The sequence below is a fragment of the Bombina bombina genome, chromosome 11, assembly GCF_027579735.1.
Source record: "Bombina bombina isolate aBomBom1 chromosome 11, aBomBom1.pri, whole genome shotgun sequence".
In the NCBI taxonomy this organism is placed as follows: domain Eukaryota; kingdom Metazoa; phylum Chordata; class Amphibia; order Anura; family Bombinatoridae; genus Bombina; species Bombina bombina.
In genome coordinates, this window is record NC_069509.1 from 41,933,235 (window position 1) to 41,950,824 (window position 17,590).

Here is a 17,590-nt window from a genome sequence, read left to right on the forward strand (position 1 = left end):
TTTCTTTTCACAATCTTGCACTACTGTGTGCCATACAGATAACATTGTGCACACTCCTGTGGAGAATGATAATGGATTCACAAGAACCGGCACTAATTGGCTATAATCCAAGATTGTAAAAAGCTAAATAAAATACAATGAGATAAGGAGCAGTCCGCAGAGGCTTAGATACAGGTAATCATAGAGGTACAAACATATTTTAATATAACCGTGTTGGTTATACAAAACTGGGGAATGGGTAATAAAGGGATTATGTATCTTTTTATACAATAAATTTTTTCAAGTAGACTGTCCCTTTAATATGTCAGAGATATATGAATAAAAGATAGCAGTACATAATAAATGTGTCTCTCATAATTAAGTAGACAAATATATATACACATTAACAAGTTAGCATGGATTAATTTGATATCCTACAATGGACTGCGTTTAGAATTTTTTTTTTTTTTTTTCCGTTTTAATGAACCGTAATTAAAGTGATGGTAAACTCAACCCTTTTTAAAATCATATCCGGAATGTTAGCGATATTTTAGATGTAGTTTAATTCATCAGTTGTAATGAAGATGCGCTGTAACTTACTTTTTGACATAGATATGAAATTGAAATACTCTGCGCTCCGCAGCTCACATCAAAAGTAAATTTTTCTGTGAGATAACAGTTTGAAATGTTGTCCAATCAGCGCTCTCCTCATATGGCACTTTTGTTGTAGCTGAGTAGAGAACAATTCAAACCATTAGCTCACAGAAAAATTGACTTTTGAAGTGGGCAGCGGAGCGCATGGAATTTGAGTTTTATATCTATATTAAAAAGTAACTAATAGCGTTTTCGTTACACCTGATTAACCCCTTAATGACCACAGCACTTTTCCATTTTCTGTCCGTTTGGGACCAAGGCTATTTTTACATTTTTGCGGTGTTTGTGTTTAGCTGTAATTTTCCTCTTACTCATTTACTGTACCCACACATATTATATACCGTTTTTCTCGCCATTAAATGGACTTTCTAAAGATACAATTATTTTCATCATATCTTATAATTTACTATAAAAAAATTATAAAATATGAGGAAAAAATGGAAAAAAACACACTTTTTCTAACTTTGACCCCCAAAATCTGTTACACATCTACAACCATCAAAAAACAACCATGCTAAATAGTTTCTAAATTTTGTCCTGAGTTTAGAAATACCCAATGTTTACATCTTCTTTGCTTTTTTTGTAAGTTATAGGGAAATAAATACAAGTAGCACTTTGCTATTTCCAAGCCATTATTTTTCAAAATTAGCTCTAGTTACATTAGAACACTAATATCTTTCAGGAATCTCTGAATGTCCATTGACATGTATATATTTTTTTTAGTAGACATCCCAAAGTATTCATCTAGGCCCATTTTGTTATATTTCATGCCACCATTTCACCGCCAAATGCGATTAAATACAAAAAATCGTTCACTTTTTCACTAATTTTTTCACAAACTTTTGGTTTCTCACTGAAATTATTTACAAACAGCTTGTGCAATTATGGGTTAAATGGTTGTAAATTCTTCTCTGGGATCCCCTTTGTTCAGAAATAGCAGACTTATATGGCTTTGGCGTTGCTTTTTAGTAATTAGAAGGCTGCTAAATGCCACTGCGCACTACACGTGTATTATGCCCAGCAGTGAAGGGGTTAATTAGGGAGCATGTAGGGAGCTTTTAGGGGTAATTTTAGCTTTAGTGTAGTGTAGTAGACAACCCCAAGTATTGATCTAGGCCAATTTTGGTATATTTCATGCCACCATTTCACCACCAAATGCGATCAAATTAAAAAAAAACGTTACATTTTTCACAAACTTTAGGTTTCTCACTGAAATTGTTTGCAAACAGCTTGTGCAATTATGGCACAAATGGTTGTAAATGCTTCTCTGGGATCCCCTTTGTTCAGAAATAGCAGACATATATGGCTTTGGCGTTGCTTTTTGGTAATTAGAAGGCCGCCAAATGCCGCTGCGCATCACACGTGTATTATGGCTAGCAGGGAAGGGGTTAATTATGTAGCTTGTAGGGAGCTTGCAGGGTTAATTTTAGCTTTAGTATAGAGCTCAGCCTCCCACCTGAAACATCAGACCCCCTGATCCCTCCCAAACAGCTCTCTTCCCTCCCCCACCCCACAATTGTCCCCGCCATCTTAAGTACTGGCAGAAACTCTGCCAGTACTAAAATAAAAGCTATATTTGGGCCTTTTTTTTAAAGCATATTTACATATGCTGCTGTGTAGGATCCCCCCTTAGCCCCCAACCTTACTGATCCCCCACCAAACAGCTGCCAGTACCCAATTTAGTTAAAAAAAGTATGCTGTTTTTTTTTAATTGCCCTTTTCTGTAGTGTAGCTTCCCCCCCCCCCAGACCAACCCCCCACCCCTTCCAGATCCCTTAGATGCTTAGATGCAATTTGTAAATACATTTTTTTTTTACTTTTATCAACTTTGTTTTTCTGCAGTGTAGCGGTTCCCTCCCGCTCCCACCCCGTGCACGCGCCCGCCCGCCGCCCCCCCCGTGCACACGCGCGCCCATGCGCGCCCCCGTCTGTCCCGCCCCCGATCCTGCACCCCTCCACTCCACTCGGCCCATCGATGGCGCCCACCCGCCTCCCAGACTGGCTCCCACCCACCAATGATACCTTCCACCGATGTCCGGTGCAGAGAGGGCCACAGAGTGGCTCTCTGCATCGGATGGCCAAGGGGGGTTATTGCAGGATGCCTCGATATCGAGGCATCACTGCAATAACCGGAAAGCAGCTGGAAGCAAGCAGGATCGCTTCCAGCTGCTTTCCAGACCGAGGACCGATTAACTGTATTTTTTTGAGGATGTATGGCGTACGTCCTTGGTCGTTAAGGGGTTAATGAAACTTTAACTAAAATATTGCTAACATTCTGGATATGATTTTAAAAAGCGGAGAGTTTACCATCATTTAAAATAATTACTTACTATTTTGATGAGAGAGCCTGGGGTGTAACATATTCATCTCTGTTAGCTGTTAGGGTATTTCTGTGCAGATGCATGGAGCACACATACACACTTTCTATGCACAGCAAAAGCTATCACTGAAACTACTAATTTTTACTAGAAACAAATTTGATAATACATATGTATAGCACAAATTGCATTAAAAACTAAAACACATTAAGATACCTTTGTGCAGAAATTGATTTTTTTTAAAGAGGGGAAGGTTTGGAAATTCCAGAAAATGACAGTTTGTGACATTAATTTCTTAGCACACAGCTGAAGTCTTTACACCAATTTAAATGTATTTTTAGCATTACCAGATGTGAAGAATATTTGTAATCCTGAAGATGGGATATTTACATTGGAAGTTGACAGTTTTTACCCTGAAAACATTACAATTTCATGGAAACTGACTCTGGACTCAACAAAAGAAGAGAATATTACACATAACTCCTCTGTTAAATCTGATATGTATGACAATGGCAGCTTCAGAGCTATAAGCACCTGTGACTTGAGGAAAAATGATTTAATTGAGGGTAAATCATATGGTGTAATAGCCACGGTGGAACATGAGACGCTGGACTCTCCTATTCATAAATCATTTAATATGGAAAGAGGTAACATATATTTTTTTAATTCTCAACAATATTTAGTAAATTCTTGTATTTCTACATAAATACTCTTAATAAAATTGCTTAAATTCAGTGTAAAGTTGTCTCCAGTAAAACAGATTCTGCAGTATAATGAAATGAGATTTTTTTCCTGTTGTTAATGCAAAAGATTCATGCCTAGATTACAAGTGGAGCGTATAAATGAAAGCATTATGCTGCGCTAACATTGCTAGAGCACAATCCATAGCGTACCCATTTTTACTAACATATTACAAGTGGAAAGTAAAATGTTAGCACTTAAGCAAGAGCCTTAGGCACGCTAACATCTGGGTATTGCGGTCTCAGTAAATCTCTCAGCTAATAGACTTCTATGGGGCAAGCTAAAAAACTCAGCTCTTGCTTTCACTTAAAGTAATGGCAAATCTTAGGCCTAGATTTAGAGTTCGGCGGTAGCCGTCAAAACCAGCGTTAGAGGCTCCTAACGCTGGTTTTGGCCGCCCGCTGGTATTTGGAGTCAGTGATTAAAGGGTCTAACGCTCACTTTGCAGCCGCGACTTTTCCATACCGCAGATCCCCCTACGCCATTTGCGTAGCCTATCTTTTCAATGGGATCTTTCTAACGCTGGTATTTAGAGTCGTTTCTGCAGTGAGCGTTAGAGCTCTAACGACAAAATTCCAGCCGCCTGAAAATAGCAGGAGTTAAGAGCTTTCTGGCTAACGCCGGTTTATAAAGCTCTTAACTACTGTACCCTAAAGTACACTAACACCCATAAACTACCTATGTACCCCTAAACCGAGCTCCCCCCACATCGCCGCCACTCGATTAAAATTTTTAACCCCTAATCTGCCGACCGCCACCTACGTTATACTTATGTACCCCTAATCTGCCCCCCACAACATCGCCGCCAGCTACTTAAAATAATTAACCCCTAATCTTCCGACCGCAAAGCGCCGCCACCTACGTTATCCCTATGTACCCCTAATCTGCTGCCCCTAACACCGCCGACCCCTATATTATATTTATTAACCCCTAATCTGCCCCCCTCAACGTCGCCGACACCTACCTACACTTATTAACTCCTAATCTGCCGAGCGGACCTGAGCGCTACTATAATAAAGTTATTAACCCCTAATCCGCATCACTAACCCTATAATAAATAGTATTAACCCCTAATCTGCCCTCCCTAACATCGCCGACACCTACCTTCAATTATTAACCCCTAATCTTCCGATCGGAGCTCACCGCTATTCTAATAAATGTATTAACCCCTAAAGCTAAGTCTAACCCTAACACTAACACCCCCCTAACTTAAATATAATTTACATCTAACGAAATAAATTAACTCTTATTAAATAAATTAATCCTATTTAAAGCTAAATACTTACCTGTAAAATAAACCCTAATATAGCTACAATATAAATTATAATTATATTATAGCTATTTTAGGATTAATATTTATTTTACAGGCAACTTGGTATTTATTTTAACTAGGTACAATAGCTATTAAATAGTTAAGAACTATTTAATAGTTACCTAGTTAAAATAATAACAAATTTACCTGTAAAATAAATCCTAACCTAAGATATAATTAAACCTAACACTACCCTATCAATAAAATAATTAAATAAACTACCTACAATTACCTACAATTAACCTAACACTACACTATCAATAAATTAAATAAACACAATTGCTACAAATAAATACAATTAAATAAACTAGCTAAAGTACAAAAAATAAAAAAGAACTAAGTTACAGAAAATAAAAAAATATTTACAAACATAAGAAAAATATTACAACAATTTTAAACTAATTACACCTACTCTAAGCCCCCTAATAAAATAACAAAGCCCCCCAAAATAAAAAATTCCCTACCCTATTCTAAATTAAAAAAGTTACAAGCTCTTTTACCTTACCAGCCCTGAACAGGGCCCTTTGCGGGGCATGCCCCAAGAAGTTCAGCTCTTTTGCCTGTAAAAAAAAACATACAATACCCCCCCCAACATTACAACCCACCACCCACATACCCCTAATCTAACCCAAACCCCCCTTAAATAAACCTAACACTAATCCCCTGAAGATCTTCCTACCTTGTCTTCACCATCCAGGTATCACCGATCGGTCCTGGCTCCGATATCTTCATCCAACCCAAGCGGGGGCTAGACATCCACTGAAGAAGTCCAGAAGAGGGTCCAAAGTCTTCCTCCTATCCGGCAAGAAGAGGACATCCGGACCGGCAAACATCTTCTCCAAGCGGCATCTTCGATCTTCTTCCATCCGGAGCGAAGCGGCAGGATCCTGAAGACCCCCAGCGCGGAACATCCATCCGGACCGACGACTGAACAACGAATGACTGTTCCTTTAAGGGACGTCATCCAAGATGGCGTCCCTCGAATTCCGATTGGCTGATAGGATTCTATCAGCCAATCGGAATTAAGGTAGGAATATTCTGATTGGCTGATGGAATCAGCCAATCAGAATCTAGTTCAATCCGATTGGCTGATCCAATCAGCCAATCAGATTGAGCTCGCATTCTATTGGCTGATCGGAACAGCCAATAGAATGCGAGCTCAATCTGATTGGCTGATTGGATCAGCCAATCGGATTGAACTTGATTCTGATTGGCTGATTCCATCAGCCAATCAGAAAATTCCTACCTTAATTCCGATTGGCTGATAGAATCCTATCAGCCAATCGGAATTCGAGGGACGCCATCTTGGATGACGTCCCTTAAAGGAACCGTCATTCGTCGTTCAGTCGTCGGTCCGGATGGATGTTCCGCGCTGGGGGTCTTCAGGATCCTGCCGCTTCGCTCCGGATGGAAGAAGATCGAAGATGCCGCTTGGAGAAGATGTTTGCCGGTCCGGATGTCCTCTTCTTGCCGGATAGGAGGAAGACTTTGGACCCTCTTCTGGACTTCTTCAGTGGATGTCTAGCCCCCGCTTGGGTTGGATGAAGATATCGGAGCCAGGACCGATCGGTGATACCTGGATGGTGAAGACAAGGTAGGAAGATCTTCAGGGGATTAGTGTTAGGTTTATTTAAGGGGGGTTTGGGTTAGATTAGGGGTATGTGGGTGGTGGGTTGTAATGTTGGGGGGGGGGGTATTGTATGTTTTTTTTTACAGGCAAAAGAGCTGAACTTCTTGGGGCATGCCCCGCAAAGGGCCCTGTTCAGGGCTGGTAAGGTAAAAGAGCTTGTAACTTTTTTAATTTAGAATAGGGTAGGGAATTTTTTATTTTGGGGGGCTTTGTTATTTTATTAGGGGGCTTAGAGTAGGTGTAATTAGTTTAAAATTGTTGTAATATTTTTCTTATGTTTGTAAATATTTTTTTATTTTCTGTAACTTAGTTCTTTTTTATTTTTTGTACTTTAGCTAGTTTATTTAATTGTATTTATTTGTAGCAATTGTGTTTATTTAATTTATTGATAGTGTAGTGTTAGGTTAATTGTAGGTAATTGTAGGTAGTTTATTTAATTATTTTATTGATAGGGTAGTGTTAGGTTTAATTATATCTTAGGTTAGGATTTATTTTACAGGTAAATTTGTTATTATTTTAACTAGGTAACTATTAAATAGTTCTTAACTATTTAATAGCTATTGTACCTAGTTAAAATAAATACCAAGTTGCCTGTAAAATAAATATTAATCCTAAAATAGCTATAATATAATTATAATTTATATTGTAGCTATATTAGGGTTTATTTTACAGGTAAGTATTTAGCTTTAAATAGGATTAATTTATTTAATAAGAGTTAATTTATTTCGTTAGATGTAAATTATATTTAAGTTAGGGGGGTGTTAGTGTTAGGGTTAGACTTAGCTTTAGGGGTTAATACATTTATTAGAATAGCGGTGAGCTCCGATCGGAAGATTAGGGGTTAATAATTGAAGGTAGGTGTCGGCGATGTTAGGGAGGGCAGATTAGGGGTTAATACTATTTATGATAGGGTTAGTGAGGCGGATTAGGGGTTAATAACTTTATTATAGTAGCGCTCAGGTCCGCTCGGCAGATTAGGGGTTAATAAGTGTAGGTAGGTGTCGGCGACGTTGTGGGGGGCAGATTAGGGGTTAATAAATATAACATAGGGGTCGGCGATGTTAGGGCAGCAGATTAGGGGTACATAGGGATAACGTAGGTTGCGGCGGTTTACGGAGCGGAAGATTAGGGGTTAATAATATAATGCAGGGGTCAGCGATAGCGGGGGCGGCAGATTAGGGGTTAATAAGTGTAAGGCTAGGGGTGTTTAGACTCGGGGTACATGTTAGGGTGTTAGGTGCAGACGTAGGAAGTGTTTCCCCATAGGAAACAATGGGGCTGCGTTAGGAGCTGAACGCGGCTTTTTTGCAGGTGTTAGGTTTTTTTTCAGCTCAAACAGCCCCATTGTTTCCTATGGGGGAATCGTGCACGAGCACGTTTTTGATGCCGGCCGCGTCCGTAAGCAACTCTGGTATCGAGAGTTGCATTTGCGGTAAAAATGCTCTACGCTCCTTTTTTGGAGCCTAACGCAGCATTTGTTTGAACTCTCGATACCAGAGTTAATTTTATGGTGCGGCCAGAAAAAAGCCCGCGGATCGTTAACAGCCCTTTTACCGCCGAACTCTAAATCTAGGCCTTAGTGTTTTTATAACACTAAGTTGTATCTATGCAATAAATAAAATAGACCTTAATTCATGATGTTTAAGTGATCTTTTTTTTAGAGTTGACATTTCTACCTCTTTTCCAATAGCTATGCTAGCCATATGGCACTGTGCCGTATGTTACATTTTTATTGTATAATCACTTAAACATCATGGGGTAGATTTATTAAATGCTGGTAGTACATGATTCGCTGATCAGGATGATTGCAGTCCCCCACCTAAAAGGTAGCGGATAAGTTAAGGAGCAGCAGTCTTACGACCGCTGCTTCTTAACTTCTGTTTCCTGCGAGCCGGAAACTGCGGGCATAGATTATATATATTGCGTGTATACAGTCTAGCATTTCAAAAACGTTAACATTTCCCATCACATTAAACACTAAGGTGAAGGTGCCCTATGGGTTTGCAAAAAAAGAAGAAATAATGTTCTTCACAAAGTCTTAAACAATCTTTTAAATGAATCTATCAAGAGAGAGAAAGTTGTATTGATAAGTGTTGTACCATTGATATGAATGGATATAGTATATGACAAGGTGTTGGACTGGGAAGGGCTGATATATATATATATATATATATATATATATATACATACATATACAAAACAGGGGAGGGATCAGCACTCTCAGGCCGGACCGGGTACAAATCCTATGACCCTGTAACATGCACAGCCCTGGGTTCAAAACAGCACTCTCAGGAAGCTTCACTGTCACCAGAGTCACAGGCAGTTAACCCCAGGCAGGCCTGGGTGCAAGGCCCAAACAGGGAAAATTACAAAAAAATAATACATTAATATAGCACACAGAGAAAGTCCAGCACTCACTCACAAGCTCTCAACTAAGATAAAAAGCAGCTCTTCCATTGCTGATTTTTATCTTAGTTGAGAGCTTGTGAGTGAGTGCTGGACTTTCTCTGTATGCTATATTAATATATCATAGGTCTGAGGAAGGGGATACGGTCCCCGAAACGTCACATAATAAATTATTCATTTAAAGGACCAGAGAGTGCTGCCATCTGTTCATTGCTATATATATATATATATATATATATATATATATACAGGGCTAAAAATTTCAGGTTGTAAGCTACTAGCCAGGCCAAAAGGTTACTCGCCACTTCTGATCCTACCCACACTACACCCACTACCTACTCCAACCCCTCTTTGCATATGTTTAGCCATTGTGAAACACATTATTGTGCAGTCAGTTGTAATATTTTTTAATTTATACCTTAAAGGGACAGTCTAGGCCAAAATAAACTTTCATGATTCAGATAGGGCATGTAATTTTAAACAATTTTCCAATTTACTTTAATCACCAATTTTGCTTTGTTCTCTTGGTATTCTTAGTTGAAAGCTTAACCTAGGAGGTTCATATGCTAATTTCTTAGACCTTGAAGGCCACCTCTTTTCAGAATGCATTTTAACAGTTTTTCACCACTAGAGGGTGTTAGTTCACATATTTCATATAGATAACACTGTGTTTGTGCACGTGAAGTTACCTGGGAGCCAGCACTGATTGGCTAAACCGTAAGTCTGTCAAAAGAACTGAAATAAAGGGGCAGTTTGCAGAGGCTAAGATACAAGATAATCACAGAGGTTAAAAGTGTATTATTATAACTGTGTTGATTATGCAAAACTGGGGAATGGGTAATAAAGGGATTATCTATCTTTTAAGACAATAACAATTCTGGTGTAGACTGTACCTTTAACAAATTAAATAATGCTACATACAGTAATAGATTAAAAATAAGTGCATAGTAGTTAGCAACATTAACTTGGTGGTTCTGGGTAAGACAACAGCTAGTTAGAAATAGGAAGTTGTTGAAGTGAGAGAGTGCTGACAGTCATGGAAAGTCATAGCAGACCTGGAGATTTTCTTGTAAGAATTATCTTTCCCTTCTCTCTCTCTTAAATATCTTTCTCCCCTCCCTCCTCTCTTCAATCTTTCTTTTTACCCTCCCCTTTCTCTCTCTCAGGCCATATGTTCTCTTTTCTCTTTCTTTCCTTCTCTCGTATCTTTTTCCTCTCTTTTTTTCCCTCCAATCTCTCTTAAAGCTATCTTCTTGTTCTCCAATTTCACTTTTCCTCTCCAATCTCTCTCTCTCGGCCCCTGTTTACCCTCTCAGAAGTAATAGTCTAAGCACTAATGGTGGTCCTACCTGAGCTAGAGGAATAATATATCCTTGCCCTTTCTAGGATATATAATAATATTCCTTCAGATAATCATTTTAGCAGATAGCCCAAAATGTGTGTTTGTCAATGCTGCAATAGGAGTGTACATTTTGCAAATGTGCTAACTTTTCTACTTACAACACCATTCACACACTAACTTTCACTTGCCACGTTTAAATTTCCACTCGCCAATGGCTAGTGAAGAGTGGCATTTTTGAGCCGCCCTGTGTATATATATATGTATATATATATATATAAATCTCTACTGTGCAGCTGGAGAAAAAAGCAGGCGACTCAGGATGCTTCACAAAAAAGCCATTTAATCCATATGTGAAAGCAACAAGGGCCTTAACCCATAATGTTTCGGTTCAGCTTTGAACCCTTTTTAAATGGAGCACATCAGTGACATACCCCAGTCCCAACTAAACCCCCCTTATATACCCTAAGTGATTACAAAATTACCTAAGTGAATAATAGAACTGGAAAAGCGCCAAACCGCCAGCCAGCGTCCTCTCCATACACGCTACCGGAACTCCGTGTGCAACCGCACAGCGTGATGATGTCATCCGCCACCACCACTGGAGTAACAGACAGGGTGGAGGTTGTCATGACAACCAATAACAACAAAGTGTAGCGATAAGATGCTGGCAAGGCAGAGCGGCTATCAGATGATAGAAAAATTGTATTTAAAGTTAAAAACATTAATTGTTATAATGGATGTATAAAACATTATAACCTAATAAAAGTAAAACATGTTTCTAAACACAAGTGAACTACCCTATTCCAAATGAATAGATTCTAAACTAGAGGGGATTAATAGTGCACAAAACATTAGTAGTCTTGTAGATTTAAGTTTAACACTAGCCCCATAAGTCCCATCTATACTCGTGGTATCAAGGGAATACTACAAATAAAGCACACTCCACCTCTAAAATAAAATCCATGCCTAAGGAGTAGGGAGAAATTTTTAAGTCAGTTGGAGGGGATTCCCACAGGTATGATCATTTATACCAGCAGCCAAAGTCAATCATTGTATTTAGGCCCTTTGGTGTGACAGTGTCCAGATCAAAGATCCATTTGGCCTCAAGGCGCAATAGGGCCAGTGCCCTATCACCCCCACGTCTCAGTCGAGGAACATGGTTAAGGAGAATTACTCTTAGCATTGATACTGAATGCCCAGCTTGCATGAAATGTCTTGCGACCGGTTGATCAGAGCTGCCCTTGTTAATAGCCTGACGTATGGCTGATTTAAGGTTCGCCAGGCGTTCTCTAAAGGTGGTCACCGTTTTACCTATGTAGTATAGGGAACATGGACAGATGATCGCATAAACCACAAATTCAGATGTGCACGTTTAACTGTGCTTTATTTAAAAAAAATTTGTTTGGTATGTGGATGATGAAAACTGCTGCAAGTCATCATGTTGTTACAGGTGACACAATTGCCACATCTATAGCAGCCCTGTTTGGCCTTAGGTAGCCAGGATTGCCGTTCATAACAATGCACTGGATCATTTAGAACTTATGGGGCTAGTGTTAAACTTAAATCTACATGTCCCCTTATGAGTATGTAAAAGACTACTAATGTTTTGTGCACTATTAATCCCCTCTAGTTTAGAATCTATTCATTTGGAATAGGGTAGTTCACTTGTGTTTAGAAACATGTTTTACTTTTATTAGGTTATAATGTTTTATGCATCCATTATAACAATTAATGTTTTTTACTTTAAATACAATTTTTCTATCATCTGATCCCTGCTCTGCCTTGCCAGCGTCTTATCGCTACACTTTGTTGTTATTGATTGTCATGACAACCTTCACCCTGTCTGTTACTCCGGTGGCGGTGGTGGATGACATCATCATGCTGTGCGGTTGCACACGGAGTTCCGGTAGCGTGTATGGAGAGGACGCTGGCTGGCGGTATGGCACTTTTTCAGTTCTATTATTCACTTAGGTAATTTTGTTATCACTTAGGGTATATAAGGTGGGTTTGGTTGGGACCGGGGTATGTCACTGATGGGCTCCATTTAAAAAGGTTCAAAGCTCAAAGCTGAACCGAAACGTTATGGGTTAAGGCCCTTGTTGTTTTCACATATGGATTAAATGGCTTTTTTGTGAAGCATCCTGAGTCGCCTGCTTTTTTCTCCAGCTGCACAGTATATCTTTGGCCAAGTTTGTTCTTCAGGAATTGTGTATATATATATAAATAACACAGAGAAAGTCCAGCACTCACTTGCAAGCACTATCAATCAAACAAACTGGGAACAAGTCAAGGGTTCCCAGACTTATGTAATCACCCTGGACATATACATATACAAAACACGGAAGGTGACTGCCCTCTCGGGTAGATTTATTAAATGTCGGACGGACATCGCTAAATGCCAACAGCATACGCTGTCGGCATTTAATATTGCATAAGCATTTGTAGTAATGCCCCCCAGCACGCTTGCAAGAGGTGTCAATCATCTCGATTGTATCTGATCAGGATGATTGCAGTCCCCCACCATAGAGGTGGCGGATGAGTTAAGGAGACCGCTGCTTATTAACTTAAGTTTCCGGCGATCCGGAAACTTCGGGGGTAGATTGCAGCATCTGCTGCTTGATAAATCTACCTCTCAAACTAGTTCCTAAAAAAAAGAACACAGTGAAAGTTAAAAAACACATATATTATATAACATACTCTAAATACATAATATATACTTTACAGTGTAATTCATGCATATAACATACTATTTACACATATACATTATATAACCACAATCTCCCAGCTCATGTAGGTGTACTATTCATGTGCTAGTTTCACTATTATATTGTAACAAAAGAAGTTGCATTTTGGTTCACACATGTAAAATGTATTGTCATTCAATATTGTGTAAAGGGATTATTAACATTAAGGGGCCGATTTATCAAGCTCCATTCTGAGCTTGAAGCCCCGTGTTTCTGGCGAGCCATGAGGCTCGCTATAAACACAAGTTATGAAGCAGTGGTCTAAAGACCGCTAACCTGTCCGCCTGCTCTGAGGAGGTGGACAGACATTGCCAGAAATCAACCCGATCCAATACGATCGGGTTGTTTGACACCCCCTGCTAGTAGCCGATTGGCATTTATCGATCTGCAGCGGACTTGATCCGCAATATTAATATTTTAATAAATAGGCCCCTGAACCTTCATTGTAGAGGGTGATGCTGCTTTTAACCAGTGGCAGAGAAATATTGCCTCCCACAATAAAGTATTGTAAAATACCTCTTGGTGACTATAGTGACAATCCTTTTAACATAGGACCCAATACTTTACTTATGTGTTTAACCCCTACATGGTAAACTTGGTAAGGGTGTATTTTTTTACATTTGAATGTTGTTTTACATTTTAACCATTTTAGCCACTACTGGTTCTTCTCTGTTGTACATTCAAATGTAGCCTGTGGATAGAATTATAAAATAAATGAAAGTTACATCTCGTGTAAACACTGTAAATGTTCTTGCTTAACACTGTTCATACATTTAAAATATATTTCTGTATATTACTAACTGACTTGTTTTGGTCTTTAGCAATGACTCTACCTTCTCCAGTTGACCAAAAACAGAACCAAGAATGTACCACCCCAACCATGCAAGACAATGTGAATCTTTCAATCCAACCAACAGGTATGTAGTATCGGTAGGTACGACAGTGCTGATATATTTACACATATTAATTATATTATTGTGAGTTGTCATATTTTAAGTTTACATGTGACCCTAACTATCAACTCTAATCCCAACCTGCAACCTAATACTAAACCTCTTATTTTGTCTGTAACTCTGTTCCCAGTGCTGGTAATAATTACATTTTATTTACTATTTGATTGATATTAATTGCAAATATTTGTTTCTTTGTCAAACGAGCCCTCATATGAAGAACCAGCATTAATTTAGTAATTTGCATGTATCATGCTCATTATGCTATCCCCTGCAAGCTATTGGCTTGATCCTATTAAAGCCTCTATATGGAACTGTTATGAGAAATGTTTATAACTGCAGCTTTTTCATAGCAGCAACTTTTTATTGACTGCTTCATACTCACACTGCTATAGAATAATACTGGTACACAATGACTGGTGCTATAATCAGTTATCAGGGAATCTCTGACCTTAGTCACTATAATAATTTTATTACCTACACACCAGTGTTATAGCTCATTACACTTAACACTTATCAACCTACTGCATTTTTACTCACAACTGTCACTCATTAAAACTCATCATATTTTTGTATTTTTTTTTCTCTCTGTCTTTCCCGTTCCTCCCCCCATCTTGCATAACTTAATATCAGTAGTCTAATGATAATGATATGAACAAATTTACTATACTGTCTTGGAATGTTGGAGAAATTTCCTCCCCGGCCAAGCGTAAACTCATTATTAGACATCTGGCTAAGGACAAGCCAGATGTGGTATTACTTCAAGAGACACACCTGACTAAGTTAGAATCTGAAAAACATAAGATCAAATGGGTATGAAGGGTTATTGCGGCACCTTCTACTTATAGAAAATGTGGCTTAGCAATACTATTTGATAAAAATTTAACATATTCTATTATTAATATTGATTCAGACCCAGATGCGCGGTTTATTATTGTACAGGTAGTAATCCACAATACCAAATATACTTTATGTAACATTTATGGCCCGAACAGGATTTCTCCCGAATTCTGGAAAAAAATTGGAAATTTTGGTTAACGAAAATATTATAATCGGGGGGGGGGGGGGGGTTAATCTAACTCCCTGCCCAGTACTTGATAGGCTCTCGGATAAAAATCTAAAAAATTATAATAGAGCTGCCAAAAATTTTAAAAAGATGTGTTATAAACTTAAATTGACCGATATTTGGAGACTTAGGAACCCTGATTCTCAGGCATTTACCTGCAAATCTAAATCTTTTAAAACTTTTTCCAGAATTTATTTATTTTTAATTTCAGAATCTTTATCTATCAAAAAATTATCTATGGCTATCAATGATATCTCAATATCTGACCATGCGTTTATTTCTCTTACATTTATGTCCTCACATAGAACTAACAATAGAACAGCAAGATTCTTTTTCCCACGATTCTTGCTCTATAATGTTTAATTCACGCTCTGGTTAAAACAGAGGTGGAAAGATTTTTCAAACATTAATATTGAGTATTTTAATAAAATAGAGATTTTTTGGGAAACCGCGAAAGCAGTACTTCGAGGTGAAATAAAGGCATGTATGAGTATTTTGAATAAAAAAAATTGTGCGGCAGAAACTCAACATACTAACCAAGTGAGAAATGCCTATAGAAAATATCTGACTGAACAATCAAGTTCTAACTGGAATACAAATGTTGAAACTAGAAAAGAGCGAGATATCTTCTTTAAACAAAAATCATTAGAGCAAGAAGCAAAAACCAATATCCATTTCAGTGGGTTTCATGGCTCTTCTGCGAAGCACCTTGCTAGACTTACAAAAAAATAGAAAAAAAAGAAATTATATTCCAGCTATCCAAAAAGGTGAGGATAGATACATTGAAACTGAACAGATTAGCAAAGTTTTTTTTTTATTTTGATCAATAACTGTATTCTAATATAGTCAGCAACCCTGATAGCCAGGAGAATTTTTGGTGGAGCATACAGACACCTCAGATTTCGGAGGAAGATTGTTTAACTCTAAATACTCCAATTACGGATCAAGAAATCTGTACAGCAGTAGATAATCTCAATAAAGCGGCAGGGCCGGATGGTAACCCGGCAGAATTCTATAAGATATTAATACAAGAGTTAAAGATCCCACTATGTAAACTATTTCATTTTTATTTTCTTTCTAAAGACCCCATGTCTACATACGTTTCTGCAGCAAATATCTCTTTAATATTGAAGAAAGGGAGAACATCAGAAGACCTGGCCTCGTATAGACCGATCTCTGTATTGAATACGGATTATAAGCTTTTATCATCTATCATTGCCTAGAGGCTTGCTGTGCCGCTTGAGAATATTATCCACAAGAATCAAGTGGGCTTTATGTTATCTAGAAATTCTACTAAACATATACGGAGTGTGATTACTTTTTTAGATTACTGTTGGAATATGGATAAAATTGATAAGGATAAGAACCAGGATATAGTAATTCTTACCCTAGATGCCGAAAAGGGATTACCTTTTTAATGCCTTGATCAAGTTTGGATTTAAATTTTTTTTTTTACATTTTGTTCAGAAACTGTATAGCTCCCCAATATCTTGCCTATTGATCAATAATGATCTTTCCCATAATATTATATTGAAACGAGGAACGCGGCAAGGGTGCCTTTGTCACCCATCCTATTTAATATTGCCCTTGAACCATTAGCTATTAAATTAAGAGAGAAAATTACAGGCATTGTATTGGAATCTCAGACATTAACATTGTTACTTTATGCTGATGATCTACTGCTGTTTCGTAATAACACACGACAATCCATTCCTCTGATCTTGAATTGTCTTCAAGAGTTTAGTGTCTTTTCAGGTTATAGGGTTAATTATCATAAAAGCGAATTGCTCTGGATTAAAAAATCTCCTGGCAGCTTTCAAGAACATCCATTTAGTATAGTAGATACCATTAAGTACCTAGGTATATGTTTGCATACAAATCCTAAAAAATGGTATGGTTTGAATTTTTACCCATAACTAGATAAGATAAAATCTGATTTGGAATTATGGTTATCTTTTCCTCTTTCAGTAATGGCCCGGGTTAATCTTATAAAAACAATTATTTTCCAACATCTTCTTTATCCTTTGCAAAATCTACCTATATTTATTCTCAATAAAGATTAAAACAAACTTAATTCGTGGATGTCTAGGTTTATTGCGGGTGGTAAAAAAAACTTGGATCTCTTTGCACAGAATGATGTTAAAGAAGGAGATAGAAGGATTATCTTTACCCAATTTTAAATTGTATAATTCGACAGCTATGATTAAGATAGCTTTATACTGGATTACAGAGTCCAATATATTCTCTTCGTATGACATTGAAAGTTTCTTTTCTAATCCATTTTCATTAAAAGCAATTTTACATTGCCCTATTAAAATATTACCTGCTAATATTCAGTGTTTGGTTACATTTAAGAATATAATCGTGGCTTGGCAGAAATGCTGCATCCTGCTAGAAATAGATCCAAGTTTTTCAGATTTTTCACATTGTAACTACCTAAATTAAAGT

The 17,590-nt window shown here is 37.9% G+C and overlaps 1 protein-coding gene across 1 annotated transcript in view; it reads left to right on the forward strand.

Moving 5' to 3' along the window:
• The window catches only part of LOC128641937 (uncharacterized), a 469,590-nt gene that overhangs the window by 212,636 nt on the left and 239,364 nt on the right, over positions 1-17,590 (forward strand). Inside the window, exons 11-12 of the mRNA XM_053694531.1 lie at positions 3,293-3,598; positions 13,948-14,043. Of these exons, the coding sequence (XP_053550506.1) occupies positions 3,293-3,598; positions 13,948-14,043 (402 nt within the window). The remainder of the gene's footprint in view (positions 1-3,292; positions 3,599-13,947; positions 14,044-17,590) is intronic.